The sequence below is a fragment of the Notolepis coatsorum genome (assembly GCF_963971535.1).
Source record: "Notolepis coatsorum genome assembly, chromosome: 2".
Classification (NCBI taxonomy): domain Eukaryota; kingdom Metazoa; phylum Chordata; class Actinopteri; order Aulopiformes; family Paralepididae; genus Notolepis; species Notolepis coatsorum.
Genome location: NC_140166.1, coordinates 208,828,372 through 208,851,241, shown reverse-complemented (window position 1 = coordinate 208,851,241; position 22,870 = coordinate 208,828,372). Strand labels below are relative to the sequence as shown.

The following is a 22,870-nucleotide window of genomic DNA, read 5'->3' as shown; positions in this document are numbered from 1 at the left end:
CCACGCCATAACACTATACCACCACCATGCTTCACTGATGAGGTAGTATGCTTTGGATCATGAGCAGTTCCTTTCCTTCTCCATACTCTTCCCATCATTCTGGTACAAGTTGATCATTGTCTCATCTGTCCATAGGATGTTGTTCCAGAACTGTACAGGCTTTTTTATCTTTTTTTTCTTGACCAACTCTAATCTGGTCTTCCTGTTTTTGTTTGTTGACTTTGACACACTTACCTGCAGGAGAGTGTTCTTGATCTGTTGTAAAGGGGTTTTTCTTTACCAGGAAAATAATTATTCTGTCATCCACCACAGTTGTTTTCTGTGACCTTCCAGGACTTTTGGTGTTGCTGAGCTCACCAGTGGGTTCTTTCTTTTAAAGAATGTACCAGTTAATTTGGCCACACCTAGGGCTAGATCGACAAAGAATGGATTGCACGGTGCAAGTTGCACCCTTACTTACAATTCATTATGAATTGAAAATGAGGGACCCTGATGTAAACAAGACGAAAGTCTTTCTCTGGTCTGCATCCCCTTAACAATTGTGTGTATTGAGCTGTACTGTACCCATTCTGCAATCTGTTAATAAAATGTTCATTCAATCAATCAATCTGCGCGGTGATTGATTGAATGAAAATTGTATTAACAGATTGCAGAATGGGCACATATTGATTGTTTAATTTCAAATCCATTGTGGTGGTGTACAGAGCCAAAATTAGGACAATTGTGTTGATATCTAAATATTTATGGACCTGACCGTACATTTAGTACTTTATTAACTTTTTTATGAAACCGGTTATGTTATTTGTGGTGGTAGGAGGCTTGGGAGGGTACACACACAGAACTGAACAGCTATAAGAACTGTTAACCCCACACAGAGAGATGGTAATTTGTTAACCTGTCACTTCTCCATAAATCTATTTGTGTGTGGTGGAGAAACATTGTTAGACTAGTGACAACAAGTCACTTGTTGAATAGATATGATGTTTAAGATTAGTGATATTGTTGAATAGATATGATGTTTAAGATTAGTGATATTGTTGAATAGATATGATGTTTAAGATTAGTGATATTGTTGAATAGATATGTTTAAGATTAGTGATATTGTTGAATAGATGTTTAAGATTAGTGATATTGTTGAATAGATATGATGTTTAAGATTAGTGATATTGTTGAATAGATATGTTTAAGATTAGTGATATTGTTGAATAGATGTTTAAGATTAGTGATATTGTTGAATAAATATGATGTTTAAGATTAGTGATATTGTTGAATAGATATGTTTAAGATTAGTGATATTGTTGAATAGATGTTTAAGATTAGTGATATTGATGAATAGATATGATGTTTAAGATCAGTGATATCGTTGGGCAAATTGAATATTGATGAATAGATATGATGTTTAAGATTAGCGATATCGTTGGGCAGATTGATATGAATAGATATAAAACAACTCACCGGGTCTTTTCAAACACCTTCACGGTTGTGTCGTTGGCCAGAGAACTGACCAGGTTAACAATCTCTGCCAGGACGGAGGGCAGGAGGAAGTGCGAGGCTATTTCTGCTGTAGACTGCTGAATGGACGGGCAGCCTGGAGGAGACGAGAGAGAATAATGTAATTAGAGACAATCTTTTCTATTAGGTTTTGTTCTTATTTTACAAACATAAGTGTTTCAGGGGTCTGATTAGAGAGACAAAGGTGTTTCAGGGTCTGATTTTACAAACAGAAGTGTTTCATGGGTTTTATTTTACAAACAGAAGTGTTTCAGGGTCTGAATTTTCAAACAGAAGTGTTCAGGGGTCTTATTCAGTCCTTAAAGCCATAGTACTCTCTTAGTATAATGACATGATTGAAATGATATCTAGTTATGGTTATATTGATGTAGTACAGGTCATTCCCGTTCACATTGACCAGTTCCCACTCACCGAGTTTAGCCATGAAGATGATCCAAGGCTGACAGGTGAGCTGATAGAGGGGGTGCAGGGTGCCAATGTCGCCCTCCTCCAACTGAGACAGGTGTCTCCTGTAAGACAACCCCACAGAAACACTGATCTCCACAAGCTTTCCATCAGCACGAGTTCACCTGAACCACAACAATTCTAATAAGGATACGCTAACAGAGACAGTCTATATAATGAGGAGGGATATGCTAACAGAGACAGTATATAATATAATGAGGGATATGCTAACAGAGACAGTCTATATAATGAGGGATACTGTCTCCTGAGCCGTTCAGCCATTGTGTAGTGTGATGCGTGCCTGGTGCCAGTGTATGGCAGCCATTGAGCCTGCGTAGCCCAAGGTTGGGTGCTACCAGTGGTGGTGAAGGAGGCAATTTCCACATTACATTGTGGGGAGCACTTTGAGTGTCTAGAAAAGCACTATATAAATGTAATGAATTATTATTATTTATTATACGCTAACAGATAGTCTATATAATGAGGAGGGATACGCTAACAGAGACAGTCTAAATAATGAGGGATATATACTGTATATAATGTATCAATATCTAATAAAACAACCCTTGAATGTGGCGATATGCACATCCACTCTGGTAATCAGGTGCAGGACAAACAAAAGATCAGCTTAAAAAACAATACAATATGCACACTGTTAAACAAACCAGAAAGGAGATTTTTGTCTCTTGCTGTAAAATTTGGGGGCAGTATTTATTTGATTGGGGCAATTCTTCTTCCCCTTTGCTCATACATTTCCTACATTTGTCTAAAGAATTAAAGCAATATTATCATTTTCCTTTTTTTTACTCTTGGGTTGGTATGCATTTTGTATGTTTACTGTATTTATTGATCTTTGTAGTAAGTGCACTGTGTAGAATTTGACAGTTTTTAATGGGGTCAAGTGATTGCACCTGGCCTGTCATTCTCTCGGACAATGGGTGGTTAGACCGAACCCATATATTAAGAGTTCCTGTTATCCTGATGAGGATTATTTGGTAAAAATTGGTCACAATAAGGGCGGCTGGGTAGCGCAGTGGACTAAGCACTCGCCTACCACCCAGAGACTCTGAGATCGACTCCAGCTGTCAGCGGTACCTCCGGCTTGGTCAGTCATCCCTACTAACACAATTGGCAGTGTTAGCGGGTGGGAAGCTGGTGGGGTATATGTCCTGGTCGTTGTAAACTGCGACTCGTACTGGTCGGTCGGGGCACCTGTTCAGCAGGGAGGGGATCTTGGGGAAATAGTGTGAATCTCCACACGCTTTCCATTTCACCAGTGAAACTCCTCGATGTCAGGTGAAAAGAAGCGTCTGGCGACTCCACATGTATCGGAGGAGGCATGTGGTAGTTCTAAACCCTCCCCAGGCCGACAGTGGGGCAATGCGCGCAACGACCAGGAATAGAATTGGCATAACGACTAAATTGGGATGGCTGAAAAAATACAGAAAGCCCAGAAATAAATATAATTTAAAAAATAATAATAATAAAAAAAAAAAATTGGTGGCAATAAGTAGAGTTATATATAGCGGGAGCAGGTTTACCAGTGTGAGGGTTGTATTTATGTTTGATATCGATGCTTGTACCTCTGAGCTTGCTCCATCTCCACCGCAATGGCTTTCTCCTGGTTCCACTGCTGCTTGACGTTCTCAGTCTTGTGTCTTCTGCGCGCTCCACGGCCCTCCTCCCCTTTCTCCTGCACGATGTCGTCCGTCGTCTTGGGGCTCCCGAGTTCAGACGAGTCCGGCTTACTCTGCGAGGACACAGTGCTCTCTTAGGTAACGAATAGCTGGGATGAGTTGATGAATCATCACACAACTGTTCAGATGAAAAGTGATTTCCAACCAAAACTGATTTTTGTATCGAATTCTCTGAAAATGTCCCAAGTTTTTTCTTCTTCTAATTTATTGAGAACTTTTAGAGATACAAGCTCTATGATTTTAAACATTGAAATATCTGTAAAATATTAACACAAGTTGAGATGGATGGATGGATAAATGAAACTCCTCTATGAAAACCCCATCATTGTAGAACAAATTAAAAAGGAGCAAAAAACATTTTCAAATTAAAGTTTGGGAAATTCGAGGAAGAATGTTTAGCAGAGGAACAACCAAAACGTCTAAATGTATTTTAAATCTGCTCCACCCACCAGTATCTCCCAGAAGCTGCGCCGTGCGGTCTTGCCGGTGGGCGTGGTGGACTCTGGCGTGCTGGTGCCGGGGCTGGGCGTTGTCGCCGGGCCTTGGACTAAGGTGATGGGAGACGGGCTGTTTTTAAACACCCTGGAGCCGCTGCGCTGCCGCGGACTGTCCTTGGCGTCCTTCACCTCGGGCGGAGGACTGAACGAGCCTGGAGGAGGAGAGAGAGAATGACCACGAGCCTCAAACAACAGCTGCATCGCGGACAAGAACCATGTAAACAGACAGTCCAATGTCGCTTAACCTGTTAAGCCCTAGACATATTTTCAGAAAATGTGCCTAAAAGTACATACGCAAGTAAAAGGAAGATTGCTACACTCCACCATTTGCATGTTCTTGGTATCTAGGGACATCTATGGACCTCAGGAAATGTATTCCCAGTGTCAGACATATTGTGTCTGTTACTATGCTTCAATGCGTCTATTCATAATTCATAGCTGCAGCCTCTGGTATCCCCTTCAGAGCCTGTCTGAGCTGGCAGACGGTCAACACCGCCCTCTACTGCCAGGCGGAGCTATTGCATCTCATTGAAAATGGACTGGTGTGTTTTAGGAGGCGATCTGAGCCGGGCGGGCAGGGTTTAAATATTCAGGCGAGCCACTTCTATACAACGATTGCATCGAACAGTAACTCTGCCTGTCCGTCATTGTGAAACGGTCGGTAGTGTGGTGCGGACCTCCACGAGCATTATTTGGAATTGCGATCAGATATTTGGATTATCTCTTTTGCATTACATCAGATACAAGGTAAGAACATCATATATGAATTTGATCGTTGATCTGACATTTATTTCTACACCGATCACAGCTATCTGTGTGGACCGTGTATGGCTGTTTACCGTTGGGTAGGAGGAGGGGGGGCGAGCGACCCGCTACGACGGTCATTTCATGTATGGACGAGGAGACATAATAGTGATAATCTAGCGTTGATTTCAGGATGATTAGATAATCAGCCGAGAAATTACAACGTGCTGACTGGATTACAGTAAAATGCCTTTTCTCGCCTTTTTCCTGGAATTACTGAAAAACACCCAAACCATACTCTATTCAAAACGGTATAAAACGGGCAGCTAGGTGGCGCAGTGGGCAAGGCGCTCGCCACCAACGCAGGAGATGCTGGGTTCGAGCCCAGCTCTCTGCGTTGCTACCAGCTTGGCTGGTCGTTCATACTAATACAATTGGCAGTATTAGGGGGTGGGAAGCTGGTGGGTGGGGATCGGATGTTGTGGACAGCGACTCCTACAGGTCGGTTGGTGCGCCTGCGCAGTAGAATCAGGAAGCGACGAGGGCGGCGTGTCCCTCCCACGCAGACCCTCGCCGCTGAGAGATCGCGCTGTGCAGGTGAAAAGATGCGACGGCTGCCTCCTCGAGTACCGGAGGGGACACGTGATGCAAGGCTTCGTCCACATTGCAGCCGGCTTGTGGGAGGCATGGCCTAACAACGTTCGAGACAGGGGAGGCTAGAATTGGACAAATACGAAATTGGGGACGGGAGAAAAATTGAAAAATGGGGAGAAAAAGTCGATCAAAAAAAGAAAAAGGTATAAAATGGAAATGTACAGATGAAAAAACAATCTGTCTCGGGCATGTTGACTAGAAGCAACTCACTGAGACCCGACAGCGTTATTATACCCATAGATATAATATAAGATATATTTTAAGCACTCGCAAATGTCAGTCTAAAACTATATCCATTGAATAAAGACCTGGCGATGAATGGGGTATCAGCACCCCCTGGTGCTGGCGGTCAATGTGTTAAAAGGAACACGCCAACATTATGGGAAATTTGCTTACAGTCTTCTCCAGAGAGAGACAAGAAGATAGATACCGGTTTCCTTTCCGTGTGTTCAGTAGAAAGCTATCCGGCTGCAAGCTAGCCTAGCTTAGCACAATGAATTAGGGCTGTCCCCAACTAAGGATTTGGATGGTCGACTAGGATTGGCCAAAATTTGCAGTTAGTCGACTATTGGTCGACTTAAAAAAAAATATTATAATATTTAAAAAACATTTTTTTTTTTTTTCGTTCCATTTGGGCTGTGGGGGTGCTTAATGTCTGAAGGAGTCGACTGAAGGCTTCTTGTCCTCTGCAAAAGCATGCAATTGGTCCACTGATGGATACATCTTGATATTTGTCTAGTCTAGTGTGTTCATTAGATGGGTCAAATCCTCTTTCAGTGCCTCTGTGCCTGTTTTCGTAGGCAGTTAGCCTCTGGTATGCGTGCCATTAGCGTTAGCCACGCTTCTTGGCCTATTTTCTTTTGGAAAGAATGATACAAAAAATGTATAAAAAATAATAATAATATATATATTTTTTTTTTATTCGACTAAGAGGTTGGCCAGTCGACTACGGCTCCTTTCGACCGATTAGTCGACTAATCGATTAATAGGGGTCAGCCCTACAATGAATGGAAGCAAACAGTACCAGTTAGCCTAGCTTAAACTTCGGGAGAGGTGTTGCCTAGGCTAACCGGTACTGTCCACACGTTTTTTCCTGTGGTTGATAAGTACTTTATTTATGTTTATGATCAGACCGTGTTGCAGAAACAGAATGCATCTGTGGACCAATTAACCCACGGCTGATCAGGTCCAAACACGTGTTTGAGGACAATGTGAACTAAATTAAATAAACAGTAAAAAGACATGTCGCTGCTCACCGCTGATGTCCTCCTTCTGCCCTCTGGTGGCGGTTGTGCAAAACAACTCCAGACACAGCGGACTGGGCAGCACCCTCAGCTCCATGACGACATCACACAGGGCGTGGCGCAGCGCCGCGCGGAGCTGCTCCGTCAGCTGGAGCGGGCTGACGTTGCCTTGCTCCCAGATGTCAAAACGCACACGCATCTGTGGGCCTGTTGGGAGAAGAGGGTCCAGCGCGTTGACTCACTGCGCAGATGCCACGCATGCGTCACCAGACTCATTATCACCACCAGGTGTCACCAGACTCATTATCACCAGAGTCATTAAAACCATTATAACCACCAAGTGTCACCAGACTCATTATAACCATTATAATCACCAGGTGTCACCAGACTCATTATCACCATTATAATCACCAGGTGTCACCAGAGTCATTAAACCCTTATCACCACCAGGTGTCACCAGACTCATTATCACCACCAGGTGTCACCACTCATTATCACCAGAGTCATTAAAAACATTATCACCACCAGGTGTCACCAGACTCATTATCGCCACCAGGTGTCACCAGACTCATTATCACCATTATCACCATCTGACAGCCAATTAAAGTTTTACAACAGGTTAGAGTGAAAAGTATCAGGAAAAGTTCCAGGAAGACAAATTACTTTCATAAACTGTGTTAATTAATATTGATTTCTGGCAGTGTTGTTCAGAGTCACGCTGCAGAGTGAGCAGCCACGCCGACGAGGAGGCATGAGGAGAAGAGGCCTTTGATGTTGTAAACATAATCATCATTAACGAGGCGATGAGATGAAGAGGAGGTAGAGGAGATGAAGAGGAGGTAGAAGATATGAAGAGGAGGTAGAAGAGATGAAGAGGAGGTAGAAGAGATGAAGAGGAGGTAGATGAGATGAAGAGGAGGTAGAAGAGATGAAGAGGAGGTAGATGAGATGAAGAGGAGGTAGAGGAGATGAAGAGGAGGTAGAGGAGATGAACGGTAACATTTTTCAGGAACACTGTCTTTTCGTCTCAACCAGTTTTCTTATACAAACAAATTGTCAGATGCAGTCAGGTTCATTCTTATTTTACTAGGTCAGCCGATGATGGACAGATTATGTTACCATGTCCAAAATCAAATGCATTATAGAGGACGGTTGTTTATCGTGCCATCAATCACTGGAATAACTGCCCACTGAACATAAGTAAATTGAATAGCAAAGTGTCCACCTAAGAATACACTACTTAAATATGTGAGCAAAATATTCTGATGTTTATAAAGATGTCTACAATGTTTTACTGTTTTTAGATTATCATTGTTAATTAAGTGAATTGTGATTGCATCTCATGTATTGTTATGTTTTGTGGTGTCTTTCTGTGTGGACCCCAGGAAGACTAGCTCGCCACTTAGGTGGCAGCTAATGGGGATCCTTTTAAACAATAAACAATATACACGGTTGCATCTGATTTATGATGACCTCTATAACTGCGTCTACATGGTTACATCTGATTTATGATGACCTCTATAACTGCGTCTACATGGTTACATCTGATTTATGATGATCTGATTTCATGTCAGTTGTTGATATTAACGAACAGGAAATCAACTATAGTCCAAGCTGTTGTCTAGCAACATAACATCACTGAAGCTGCCTATAAGGCTACACGTGGTGGTGTATCTGCCCGTCTTGTGGCGAAATGGCCACTAACCTGATCTGAGGTCAGGAGAGTCCACCTTCACCACTGTCGTTAGGTCTTCAAACTGGTCTGCCTGCAGTGGGACAGAGGCGCCGTCACCCCTCTGTGGCACCGCAGCACAGTCCTGGGCGGGGAGCTGCAGGGGGCAGCCTTGAGCGTCCACAAACGACAGGGCGATGCAGGCGATACCTGAGCAATAGAGAGGGGTTAAGGTGTTGGAGACCAGACCATCTACAGAGGAAGGCACTTTGCTGCGATGTTGACCGATGAAGTCACAATGAAGTCATAAAGCAATTCCGCTGCTATCGCTACCTGTGATCGCTCCATGATCACTAATATACCTATTAAAAGGGATAGTTTAGATTTTTACATAAAGTGGTATGAAACACTTGCCAGATATGTTAACGATACATACAGTATCCATTAGCTGATTATGGGAGTCCTGTGGTTGAAGTTCTAGCTGTATTTGCGGAGCAAGCCAGGCAGCTTCAGATTGGCACACGGGATCCAGTAAACAAAAAAGGTTTAAATCCGCACAACATGCAAACAAAGGTTTTAACCGTCCACAATAGAATACAACTGTCCTTGTGTATTCTCGATGCTTGATTATTCTCTCAGACTGAGAACTTGGTAGCTAGATAACCCATGTAGTAATACACTGTGGTGGAATCAGTCTGTCCCTCCCCCTCCAATACACTCTCCCACAGCGACATCCTGAGTCTGTACGTGTAGTGTGTATGTGTAGTGTGTATGTGTAGTGTGTATGTGTCTGTATGTGTCTGTATTACACATGCAGACACATACACACTACACATACACACTAGGGGTGTAACGATTCGATTACGATTCTTCAGGCAACGATTAAATGCATCATGAAATCTCTTCATTTGACCACGATTCGATGCCATTAGATTAATTTTCGATCAGTTAATTCCCCAAAAAAATTTGAATACACAAATGTGGCTGGGGGAACTGATTCACTCAGCATGAAGTTTCAAGTTCAAGTTTCTTTAATAGTTGTCATACAGAAGTACAGAATACTTTCATACAAAATGCTTCTTACTGTTACGCTCCAGAGACTGTGCTAGACAAGATAGTATCAAATAACATAGTATAGCATGTAATTTAGAAGTAGAAAATGAGGTCAGTGTTCAGTATAGACATATGTACTATATGGACTATAGGTCAATAAACTGAGGAAGTACAGGGTCAAATTTGTTCTCACAAAACCAGGTGAGATTGCAAATCATTTTAATGATTATTATGTGGGTAAAGTATCTAAACTAAGGCATGCTATGAATATTTCAAACAACCTTAAAACAAATGACTGTATTAAGTATATTATAATGAAAGACAAAATGTGTGAATTTGAATTTCATCAGGCTGAAGTCAGTGAGGTGGAGCGGTTACTCCGCTCTCTTCCTGATAGTAAGTTAGCAGGCCTAGATAACCTGGATAGTAAAGTGCTGAGAATGACTGCTGGTATCATAGAATCTCCTATATGTCATATTATGAATAGATGTTTGGATGTGGGCCTATTTCCAAAGATGTGGAAGGAGGCTAAGGTTTTTCCTTTACCTAAGGATACCAAAGCTGCTTTTAATGAAGGAAATTCTAGAACTATAAGTATTTTTACCTGTCTTGAGCAAAATCATGGAAAAGTTGGTGTATTCACAAATTCAAGAGTATTTTGTTTCAAACAAGCTTGCAACAGATTCTCAACATGCCTATAGAGCTGGTCACTCTACTTCTACTGCATTGATACAGATGACTGATGACTGGCTTAAAGCTATAGATAACTCTATGTTGGTGGGAGCTGTGCTGTTAAATTTTAGTGCTGCATTTGATATGCTGGACCATTCTCTACTGGTTGAGAAACTTAAATGTTATGGTTTTAACTCTTCTGCTTTAAAGTGGATACTAAGTTATTTGTCCTCTAGATCACAGAAGGTGTATCTAAATGGCAGCCTGTCCAGTAGCAGAGGTCTAGAGTGTGGCGTTCCGCAAGGAAGTTTCCTAGGACCTTTGCTCTTCTCTGTATTTACTAATGACCTATCTTGGGCTACCAAATGTGCTACAATAGTTCTTTATGCAGATGATTCAACATTGTATTACGCTGCACCATCATGCAATGTACTTAATGAAGTTTTGAGCAGAGAACTTAAAGTTGTGCATGACTGGGTAGTATGTAATAGACTTGTCCTTAATATCTCCAAGACTAAATGTATTGTGCTGGGAACAAGGCACAGGTTATCTACGAATCCAAAGCTTCATTTAAACTTGTGTAATTCGGCAGTTCAACAAGTTGAAAGTACTAAACTCCTTGGAGTGATGCTGGATTGCACTCTGTCTTGGTCTCAGCATATTAATTATATTGTTTTAAAAATGGGAAGAGCAATTGGTATTTCCAGGAAATGTGCTTCTTTTGTTGCCCGTCCCCTTTTATGTCAGATAGTGCAAAGTTTCGTTTTATGTCATCTTGACTATTGCTCTGCGATGTGGTCATCTGCTGCCAGTGGTGACCTCAGGAAGCTCCAGAACAGGGCAGCACGGTTGGTACTGGGCTGCTCACTAAGGTCTAATGTGAGCCGTATGCATGCCCGCCTCTCTTGGCTTAACGTTGAAAATAGATCGTCTTAATATACTTGTGCTGTTCAAGTTGGTCATGAGCAGTAAAACTCCTGTTTTTATACATAATCAGATTGTTTTTAGTAATACTGTGCATGAGCATTACACTAGAGGTTCCAGTAGTGGGCAGCTTGAATTGCCAGGTCCTAGAACCAGCGCTTTGGGGAGATCTTTTATTTTTAGAGCATTAACTCTTTGGAATGGCCTGCCTCGGAACCTCTGCTGCTCAGAACCTCTGCTGCATTTACAGTAGATTCACTTTTAAAAATAATCTTAAATTGTTTTTAAATTGTTTTTAACACTGTAAAGTAATTTTTGTTTGTTTTACACTAATGTAATTTTAGCTATCTTAATTGTTACAGTAGTTTCATTATGCATTGTGTGTACTGACTTTTAATAATTTTGTTTTTGCAATAGTGATTGTATGTTTTTTTTTGTGTGGACCCCAGGAAGACTAGCTGGTTGCTATCGCACCAGCTAATGGGGATCCCTAATAAAATCAAATCAAATAAAAAATGCCACCTGCTGGTCCAATTCTATACTGCCATCATCCAAAGCATACTCACCTCATCAATCATAGTCTGGTACGGTTCTACATCATTAACATTAACAAGGCCACCAAAATCATAGGGTGTGACCTTCCCTCCCTGTACTCCATCTTCACCTCCCGCACAACCACCCCTCACACCCAGCACACCCCGTTTCAGCCCCTGCCCTCAGGTAGGCGCTTCAAATCCATCCTCTCAAAAACCACCCGCTTCAAGGACAGCTTCTTCCCAACCGCCATTCGGACCCTGAACTCCCTTGCCCCCTTTTCCCCCACCCCCCCCCCCCTTACACTAACCAAGCTCCTGACCTGATGGACTAGACTCTTCCTTGTGTCATGTTGTGCTGTATTATGTATCCATTGCTGGAAAGGGGGGGGTAAATGTATCTATGTTTCAGTTTTATGTACTGTAGAGCTTAAACAGTCACTTAACTTTACACACCAACATTTGGGAAGATTAGCTTACAGTCTTCTCCAGAGAGAGACAAGAAGATAGATACCAGTTTCCTCTCTGTGCGTTCAGTAGAAAGCTATCTGGCTGCACGTTAGCCTAGCTTAGCACAATGAATGGAAGCGGACTGCATACTGGAGAGAAGTGTATTTTATTTTGGCCAAACTGCTTACTGCACACATTGAAATTGCGATTCTAACATTTTCAAATCGATGCAGTTGAATTGTCACCTTAGGATCGATGCATTGTTACACCCCTAATACAGACACATATACACTAAACATAGGGACACACATGCATGCTAAATGTCATTATAGCTTACAGGCCATCAGGCAAAATATTCTATATGTAGGGGGATTGATTCTATTATTATTATTTTAACCCCTGAAGATCATTTCACGGTTTCTCCTTACATCTCTGTTCCTCTTGATTCCTGTGCATTGACAGCAGATCAGACAGCCAGGCACAAGTCTAAATAAACCAATCACAAGCTGATGAGGAGGCCGTCGCCTTTTTATGCCGCTTCAGCTGCCGCCACGCAAAACACTCTCAAATTAGGTAATATCACCTCCTCCGCACCGCCTACCCGCCACGCTTGGCTTTGGCTACGGCTATTAGCGCACGCCATTAGCTAGCGGCAGTATGAGCGGAGCGTGGTGATAGATGGGTCTGAGTCGACCTGCGCGGGCAGACGGGAGATGACTGATGGGTCTGAGTCTACCTGCTACCAGCAGGATGCAGATCTGAAATCACCAGGTATCAATCAGCCTCGCACCTCGGCACCACACCGGAGCCCACCACACACACAAACAAAAAAATGCACGCGCGCATGCAGCGGCAACACCGTCGACACAAAAGCAGCCAGATGTCATTCATCCTCAGTCTGCTACGCCCACTCATCGCGCCACGAGCTACGTCTCCCACAGGAGGCCTGCGGTGTGCTCCTGCGTCTTGATGATGACAGAGTGTCTCGAGTGAGCTGATGTGATCGTGCCCTGCGCCGCCTGCCTGGCCTGGGAACAAGGCTTCCTGGCTACTGGACCGTGGTTTATGAGCTCCAACCGGTCCTGCTGCCATGGCTTTAGAGCGCATTTAGTCCAGTCTGCGGAAGTCCAGTTGGCAGCTCCATCCGTCCCACGCCACCGTATACTCTGACAGCTGACTGTGTGTGACCCAGGCAGCGGGCGGCTGAGTGTTAGTGGTGCCTTAATGCTGAGTGTTAGTGGTGCCTTAATGCTGAGTGTTAGTGGTGCCTTAATGCTGAGTGGTAGTGGTGCCTTAATGGCTGACTGTTAGTGGTGCCTTAATGCTGAGTGGTAGTGGTGCCTTAATGCTGAGTGTTAGTGGTGCCTTAATGGCTGACTGTTAGTGGTGCCTTAATGCTGACTGTTAGTGGTGCCTTAATGCTGAGTGTTAGTGGTGCCTTAATGCTGAGTGTTAGTGGTGCCTTAATGCTGAGTGTTAGTGGTGCCTTAATGGCTGACTGTTAGTGGTGCCTTAATGCTGAGTGGTAGTGGTGCCTTAATGCTGAGTGTTAGTGGTGCCTTAATGGCTGACTGTTAGTGGTGCCTTAATGCTGAGTGTTAGTGGTGCCTTAATGCTGAGTGGTAGTGGTGCCTTAATGCTGAGTGTTAGTGGTGCCTTAATGGCTGACTGTTAGTGGTGCCTTAATGGCTGACTGTTAGTGGTGCCTTAATGCTGAGTGTTAGTGGTGCCTTAATGCTGAGTGTTAGTGGTGCCTTAATGCTGAGTGTTAGTGGTGCCTTAATGCTGAGTGTTAGTGGTGCCTTAATGCTGAGTGTTAGTGGTGCCTTAATGCTGAGTGTTAGTGGTGCCTTAATGCTGAGTGTTAGTGGTGCCTTAATGCTGACTGTTAGTGGTGCCTTAATGCTGAGTGTTAGTTGTGCCTTAATGCTGAGTGTTAGTGGTGCCTTAATGCTGAGTGTTAGTGGTGCCTTAATGCTGAGTGTTAGTGGTGCCTTAATGCTGAGTGTTAGTGGTGCCTTAATGCTGAGTGTTAGTGGTGCCTTAATGGCTGACTGTTAGTGGTGCCTTAATGCTGAGTGTTAGTGATGCCTTAATGGCTGAGTGTTAGTGGTGCCTTAATGCTGAGTGTTAGTGGTGCCTTAATGCTGAGTGTTAGTGGTGCCTTAATGCTGAGTGTTAGTGATGCCTTAATGGCTGACTGTTAGTGGTGCCTTAATGCTGACTGTTAGTGCTGAGTGTTAGTGGTGCCTTAATGGCTGACTGTTAGTGGTGCCTTAATGCTGACTGTTAGTGGTGCCTTAATGCTGAGTGTTAGTGGTGCCTTAATGCTGAGTGTTAGTGGTGCCTTAATGCTGAGTGTTAGTGGTGCCTTAATGCTGAGTGTTAGTGGTGCCTTAATGCTGACTGTTAGTGGTGCCTTAATGGCTGACTGTTAGTGGTGCCTTAATGCTGACTGTTAGTGGTGCCTTAATGGCTGACTGTTAGTGGTGCCTTAATGGCTGACTGTTAGTGGTGCCTTAATGCTGACTGTTAGTGGTGCCTTAATGGCTGACTGTTAGTGGTGCCTTAACACTTTGAGTGCCAGCCATGAGAAATCTCATTAGTTCATGCCATGCGTTGAGTGCCAACGACGAGAAATCTCGTTATTAATCGTTATTTTTTTATTAGCGATTTCCATTCATTTTTCATCAATCTAGCCTCACGTTACCACTGAGCTCGAACAGGGAAAATACCACCCCCTATCGTCTCCCGGATGGTAATGCACCCTTTGGATTGGACTGAATGAAAACGCATGGGGAAAAGAAAATCCGGAATCCACATTTTACTTGTCAGGCATGTAACCCGAGCCGATTGCAGTCATCCCCGACCCTCAGAACAGTGTGGAATATGTGTTTCAAGCACCCTGCGTGCATAAGTACACATATACTATCGATAATCTAGCGTTTATTTGAAAACGATTAATAAATAGGCCGAAAAATAGCTTTTTTTATTTATTCCAGTAAAGGGCGATTCCTGCAGAATCACATTTTTTTCTGGAAATTTCCAAAAACGAACGTTTTTCAAAATGGTATAAAACGGAAATGTACAGATTAAAAAACAATCCGTTTCGACAATGTTGACTGCAAGCAAGTCATTGATAAGCGACAGGCATATTAGACACATAGCCATAATTTAAAGGAAAACTCCAACATTTTGGGAAATTAGCTTATTTAACATCTTCCCTGGAGTTAGACAAGAAGATACATACCTTTTTTTCTATGTGCGTGCATTTAGCTTTGGGAACAGTCGCTCCATTAGCGTAGCTTAGCTTCATCACTGGAAGTGGGGGAGATCCGGAGCTTCATCACTGGAAGTGGGGGAGATCCGGAGCCTGACGTTCCCTTACACTGTATACAGTCACGAAATACACTCCAAATACAACTCCAAAACGTTCATGTAAACATGTTGTGACCTGTGTATTCACCACATGGAGAAATAAAAAATAATTGAATTAGACAATTACGTTTTATAAGCGAATATACTCGGATTTTTTTTTTGCCTAACCACTCCGCAGTCAGTGATTTCAACGTGTCGTCGTGATTGTTGACATTCTCATTCATTCAAAGGATCCGAACCGATTGAAGTTAACTAAAGTTAGTTTAGGTTCGTGTTAACGTTAGATAATGTACAAAATAAACGTATTCCGCTGCTATAGACGTCGCTCTTTTATTTTGAAACCCCCCAGAAAGGAAGTCATTATATTAGCTTTAGTGTCCGGTTAGCTTTAGTGTCCGGTTAGCTCCGTTAGCGTGCAGTATATCAATACCAGCCATTGGATTACTGTTTTCTAAATTGGGGAGGCTTTTAATCGTCAAGGTAAGAGGATTTTAAGTCATGGTATCCATAAACTTCAATCGGTACTTCGGATCCTTTGAATGAATGAGAATGTCAACAATCACGACGACACGTTGAAATCACTGACTGCGCTCAGAGAGGAGTGGTTAGGCAAAAAATAGTTCCGAGTATATTTGCTTATAAAACGTAATTGTCTAATTCAATTATTTTTTATTTCTCCACTTGGTGAATACACAGGTCACAACATGTTTACATGAACGTTTTGGAGTTGTATTTGGAGTCTATTTCGTGACTGTATACTAGGGGTGACCAGATCCCAATAAACCAAATGTGGGACAAATGGTATGTTTGTGAGGGACAATGTGGGACGCCCCCCCCCCCGCTCCTTTTTTTTGGTGGACTGTCCCTGTCCCCTCAATCAAGGCTCATCCGCCACTGTCCTCATTCAAATGACCACAAGCCTAATATGTTTTGCCCTTATTCATTTATTTTATTTTCCTTTTGTCTCTAATGGGTGTTAAGTACTCAAAATAAATAAATAAACAAATAATAAATAAAATGACCACCCAGACTTACAATCACCTATGATTAGGTCTGGACCCCCAGTCTTATCACACACATGCACACGCACACACACACACACACATATAATGACCACCCAGACTATGTATAATAATGACCACCCTCACAACGCTTTTTCACTCTCCTGCCCTCCGGGAGGAGAATGAGGAGCCTCCGAGCCAGGACCAGCAGACTGAAAGACAGCTTCATACACCAGGCTGTCAGGAAGCTGAACTCTCTCCCAGCTCTAGCCTCTCCCCTCCTCTACTCTGCCACCACAGAACCTGGACTAAGAACACCCCCCCCGCAGTAATGGCACAATAATAAAGAATATGATTATCTTCCACCTGCACTGATTTGTGCGGGGGTGGTTAGGTTACCAAACGGCTACTCGCATCTTTTTTATTGTTATTATTTGTTTTCAATCTAAACCGTTTGGGATTGTTTTCCCCTTTTCAAATTTCAACCAAGCGAGCGGTCTTCTCTCGTGCCGAGCAGCGGAGATTACAGCAGCGCATGGAACTGATCTGTTTATCCCAAGTTGCGCGGAAGGACAACTGGCTCTGAAACGGACCCGCCGCGCTCGACAGTGTTGGGACTTGTTGTTGTCATAGGATGCGGTGTCACTCGCGGCCAGATACTAGTAACGTTACGCGACGCATGGAGGCTCTTCACATTGGCTGGGGGGGGCGGGGGGGGGCGGGGACATTAGCGCGGATGACAACCAATCATGCGGGACATGGTCTCAATTTGTGTGACGCGTGAAAAGAGACAGAAATGCTGTACAATCACGCGCAATGCGTGACATCTGGCCACCCTACTGTATACAGTGTAAGGGAACGTCAGGCTCCGGATCTCCCCCACTTCCAGTGATGAAGCTCCGGATCTCCCCCACTTCCAGTGATGAAGCTAAGCTACGCTAACGGAGCGACTGTTCCCAAAGCTAAATGCACGCACAGAGACAAAAAAGGTATGTATCTTCTTGTCTAACTCCAGGGAAGATGTTAAATAAGCTCATTTCCCAAAATGTTGGAGTTTTCCTTTAAGATATAGTTTATGCGTTCGCAAATGTGCTCGCCCTCTCATTGAATAGAGCGTTGGCACTCAAGCGCTAAATCGTGCGCCCCCTGCTGGCACTCAAAGTGTTAATGCTGACCGTTAGTGGTGCCTTAATGCTGACTGTTAGTGGTGCCTTAATGGCTGGACTGAAGAAAAGCTGAAGGACTTTGAAGTGATGGAACTCAATCAAGCAAGAGAAGGCTGCAGTGCTCAGTCAATTAGCAGAAGGTCACCCTCTCCTCTTCACAACAGACTCCTGTGACTGGCAGACAAGATTAACTGTGCTGACATTTTCACAACTGTTCTGGTAAATCAAAAAAAATAATTGGCAAATAGTATTTTGAAAATGACCTTTTTACTGACAGACTAATAAATCGTTAATTTTTATCTAGTAGTGTGGAACACCGCTTGTGAAGTCAGAATGTTCAAAGGAAAGGATATTTATAGTCGCATTAGGCCTAGACTTTCTTAAGTGTATATATTAGACTAATTATCTCATGACACAATCTGCTAATAACCTGTAAATATCACTGCCTCATTGAATGCCATTCAATTCCTAAGGCTAGACTCATAGACCCATAACAAACTAGACTCAGAGCCATAATAAACTAGATTCATACAGTAGACCCATAACAAACTAGACTCATAGACCCATAACAAACTACTCATAACAAACTAGGCTCATAACAAACTAGACTCAGTCACAACAAACTAGACCAATAACTAACGAGACCCACAACAAACTAGACTCATAGACCCATAACAAACTACTCACAACAAACTAGACCCATAACAAACTACTCATTAGACCCATAACAAACTAGACTCACAACAAACTAGACCCATAACAAACTAGACTCCCAACAAACTACTCACAACAAACTAGACCCATAAAACTAGACTCATAGACCCATAACAAACTACACTCATAGACCCATAACAAACTAGACTCATAGACCCATAACAAACTAGACTAATAGCAAACTAGACCCATAACAAACTAGGCTCATAGACCCATAACAAACTAGACTCATAACAAACTAGACTCATACCCATACAAAACTACACTCATAGACCCATAACAAACTACACTCATAGACCCATAACAAACTACACTCATAGACCCATAACAAACTAGACTCATAGACCCATAACAAACTAGACTAATAGCAAACTAGACCCACAACAAACTAGGCTCATAGACCCATAACAAGCTAGACTCATAACAAACTAGACTCATACCAAACTAGGAGGGGTTTGCTTCCTCACTAACAACGGCTGGTGTAGTCCCAAGGAGGTGAATATTCTTTCCTGCTCCTGCTCGCCGGACGTTGAACATTTGTCCATCCTTTGTCGCCCGTTCTATCTCCCCCGGGAATTCACAGCCATCATAACAACTGCAGTTTACATTCCACCGCAAGCCGACACCGCCAGAGCTCTGGCCGACCTACAGGACTATTTAAATCAACACCAAAACAAACATCCGGACGCGGCTATAATCGTAGCTGGTGACTTCAACAAGGCTAATTTGAAAAAACGTTTTCCAACATATCAAATGCACAACTAGGGGGGGAATACGTTGGATCACTGCTACACCCCTTTCAAACAGGGCTATAAGGCAGTACCAGCACCTCCGCTAGGTAAATCAGATCACAACGCCATATTTATTTGACCAAGCTACAAACAACGAGCCTGAGAGGCTGTTGTGTCGCGAGAGGTGAAGCAGTGGTCCGAGAGCTCAGAGGCCACGCTACAGGACACACTGGGGGGCGTAGACTGGGGGATGATACAGTCGAGCTCCAGTGACATCAGTGAATATGCTGATGTTGTTGTTAGCTTTATAGCAACATTAGCTGACGATATTTTCCCAAACCAGAAACCGTGGGTGGACAATTCCATCCGAGTGGCCCTGAATGCTTGTACCGCTGCTTACAACTCGGGCCGAGCATCGGGAAATATGGAAGAGTATAAGGTAGCAGCCTACAGTATATGCTACGCAAGGAGGTGCGGGCTGCTAAACGGCGATATGCAAACAAGATGGAGACACAGATGGCACAGTACGACACGAGAGGCTTATGGCGGGGAGTACGAACGATAACTGATTATAAAGTCAGCCCCCCCTCAATAGTGAGTGCCGATGCCTCTCTCGCGGATGAACTCAACTCCTTTTACGCCAGGTTTGGAGCGAGCAGTGGCGACGTTAGCTCATCGGCTAATGACGTCACTGACGCGCAGGCTGCCGCGGGAGAGGGGGGGCTCATCCACGGGGGGGGGGGGGGGACGACACACTCTCTCATTGACGGAACACAGCGTGAGATTAATGTTCAAGGGTATAAATACTCGGAAAGCGGCTGGCCCAGATGGGATAACAGTACGAATACTTAAGTCCTGTGCAAACCAGCTGGCCCCAGTATTTACATCCATATTCAATATATCCCTGGCTGAGTCCGTGGTCCCTGCCTGCTTCAAAATGTCAAATATAATCCCTGTGCCAAAAAACTCCTCTCCAACAGGCCTTAATGACTACAGGCCGGTGGCACTCACCTCTGTGGTCATGAAATGCTTTGAGAGGCTGGTCAAGGATTACATCTGTGCCTCCCTCCCCAGTAACATGGACCCACTGCAGTTTGCATACAGGGCAAACAGGTCCACTGACGATGCGGTCTCCCAAGTACTGCACAACACACTATCTCACCTTGACAGTCAGAAGGGGGGATATGTGAGATTGCTGTTCATTGACTATATTTCAGCTTTCAACACCATAGTCCCCACCAGACTGATTGACAAGCTGATCGATCTGGGTCTGAGCTCCGCCATGAGCGCCTGGACTTTCTAAGTGACAGGCCCCAGGCGGTCAGGTCAGGGTGGGGGGTCATACCTCCAGCAAAATCACCCTGAGTATCGGGTCCCCCCAGGGCTGCATTCTGAGCCCCCTGCTGTACTCACTGTACACACATGACTGTGTGGCCAAGTTCAGCTCCAATTCCATAGTGAAGTTTGTGGACGACACGTGGTAGTGGGGCTGATCTCGGACAACAACGAGAAGGCCTACCGGGAGGAGGTTGAGGTACTGGAACGCTGGTGCCAGGACAACAGCCTACTCCTGAACATTGGTAAAACCAAAGAGCTGATCGTGGATTTTAGGAGAATACAACAGGGGACACACGCCATTGTGGATAAACGGGGCTATCGTGGACAGGGTGAGCAGTTTCAAGTACCTGGGAGTCCACATCACAGAGGACCTGACATGGTCTACACACATACTGTAGATTCTGTGGTGAAAAAGGCGAAACAGCGCCTCTATCACCTGAGACAGCCAAGGAAGTTCAGAGTATCGGGGAAGATACTCCACTCCTTCTACTCCGGGGCTGTAGAGAGCATTCTGACTGGAAACATCACGGCACAGGACAGGAAGGCACTCCAGAGAATGGTGCACTCAGCTGAGCGTACTACGGGTATTACACTACCACCCCTGCAGGACTTATATAACAGGAGGTGCAAATCCAGAGCCTGCAGAATTATGAAAGTCCCTCACCACCCCAACAACAGCCTGTTTAAGCTGCTGCGGTCAGGCAAGCGCCTACGGTCACACGCTGCAAGAACAGAGAGACTCCGACTCAGCTTCTTTCCCCAGGCCAGCCCCAGAACACTGAACTCTCCACTCACAAATACACATGAGCACACACAGACACACACACACACACACCACTCATGCGGCAACCGCTAAAACAATCACTTTAAACAAAATGTCACTTAAAAAATGTAATCTTTAGAAACACTTTAAAGAAGGAGGTACTGTATAGTTTAGATACATTAAGAGTTAACATTGTAAATTGTATATTGCATAGTAGTGTATATAAGAACCAGTTTCTCAGGAACCTAACATGTCTCTTTTTTTTTACCATGCATATCTTGTGTCTTATCTATTTTATTCTCTATTTTATTTTTTCTATGCCTATTCTATTTTATTATTGTATTTTGCACAATCAATGCGGGCATGACCACCCGCATTTCACTGTATGCCCTGGTATGTACAGTATGTGACAAATAAACCTCTTGATTCTTGACCCATAACAAACTAGACTCATAGACCCATAACAAACTAGACTCATAGACCCATAACAAACTAGACTCATAGACCCATAATAAACTAGACTCATAGACCCATAACAAACTAGACTCATAGACCCATAACAAACTACTCATAGACCCATAACAAACTAGACTCATAGACCCATAACAAACTAGTCATAACAAACTAGACTCATAACAAACTAGACTCATAGACCCATAATAAACTAGACTCATAGACCCATAACAAACTAGACTCATAGACCCATAACAAACTACTCATAGACCCATAACAAACTAGACTCATAGACCCATAACAAACTACTCATAGACCCATAACAAACTACTCAGACCCATAACAAACTACTCATAGACCCATAACAAACTACTCAGACCCATAACAACTAGACTCATAGACCATAACAAACTAGACTCATAGACCCATAACAAACTAGACTCATAGTCCCATAACAAACTAGTCATAACAAACTAGACTCATAACAAACTAGACTCATAACAAACTAGACTCATAGACCCATAACAAACTAGACTCATAACAAACTACTCATAGAGCCATAACAAACTAGACTCATAACAAACTAGACTCATAACAAACTAGACTCATAGTCCCATAACAAACTAGTCATAACAAACTAGACTCATAACAAACTATACCCATAACAAACTAGACTCATAACAAACTACTCATAGACCCATAACAAACTAGACTCATAACAAACTAGACTCATAACAAACAACTCATAGACCCATAACAAACTACTCATAAACTAGACTCATAGACCCATAACAAACTAGACTCATAGACCCATAACAAACTAGACTCATAGACCCATAACAAACTAGACTCATAACAAACTACTCATAGACCCATAACAAACTAGACTCATAGACCCATAACAAACTAGACTCATAACAAACTACTCATAGACCCATAACAAACTAGACTCATAACAAACTAGACTCATAACAAACTACTCATAGACCCATAACAAACTAGACTCATAAACTAGACTCATAGACCCATAACAAACTAGACTCATATACCCATAACAAACTAGACTCATAAACTAGACTCATAGACCCATAACAAACTAGACTCATAGACCCATAACAAACTAGACTCATAACAAACTAGACTCATAACAAACTACTCATAGACCCATAACAAACTAGACTCATAACAAACTAGACTCATAGACCCATAACAAACTAGACTCATAGACCC

At 43.3% G+C, this 22,870-nt stretch overlaps 1 protein-coding gene across 1 annotated transcript in view; it reads right to left on the bottom strand.

The window, feature by feature from the left end:
- The window catches only part of szt2 (SZT2 subunit of KICSTOR complex), a gene marked incomplete at its 5' end in the record, with an annotated part of 217,160 nt that overhangs the window by 68,141 nt on the left and 126,149 nt on the right, over window positions 1-22,870 (bottom strand). The window contains 6 exon segments of the mRNA XM_084308487.1: window positions 1,456-1,588; window positions 1,924-2,021; window positions 3,540-3,706; window positions 4,103-4,302; window positions 6,805-6,999; window positions 8,498-8,674. Coding sequence (XP_084164613.1) covers window positions 1,456-1,588; window positions 1,924-2,021; window positions 3,540-3,706; window positions 4,103-4,302; window positions 6,805-6,999; window positions 8,498-8,674 — 970 coding nt within the window.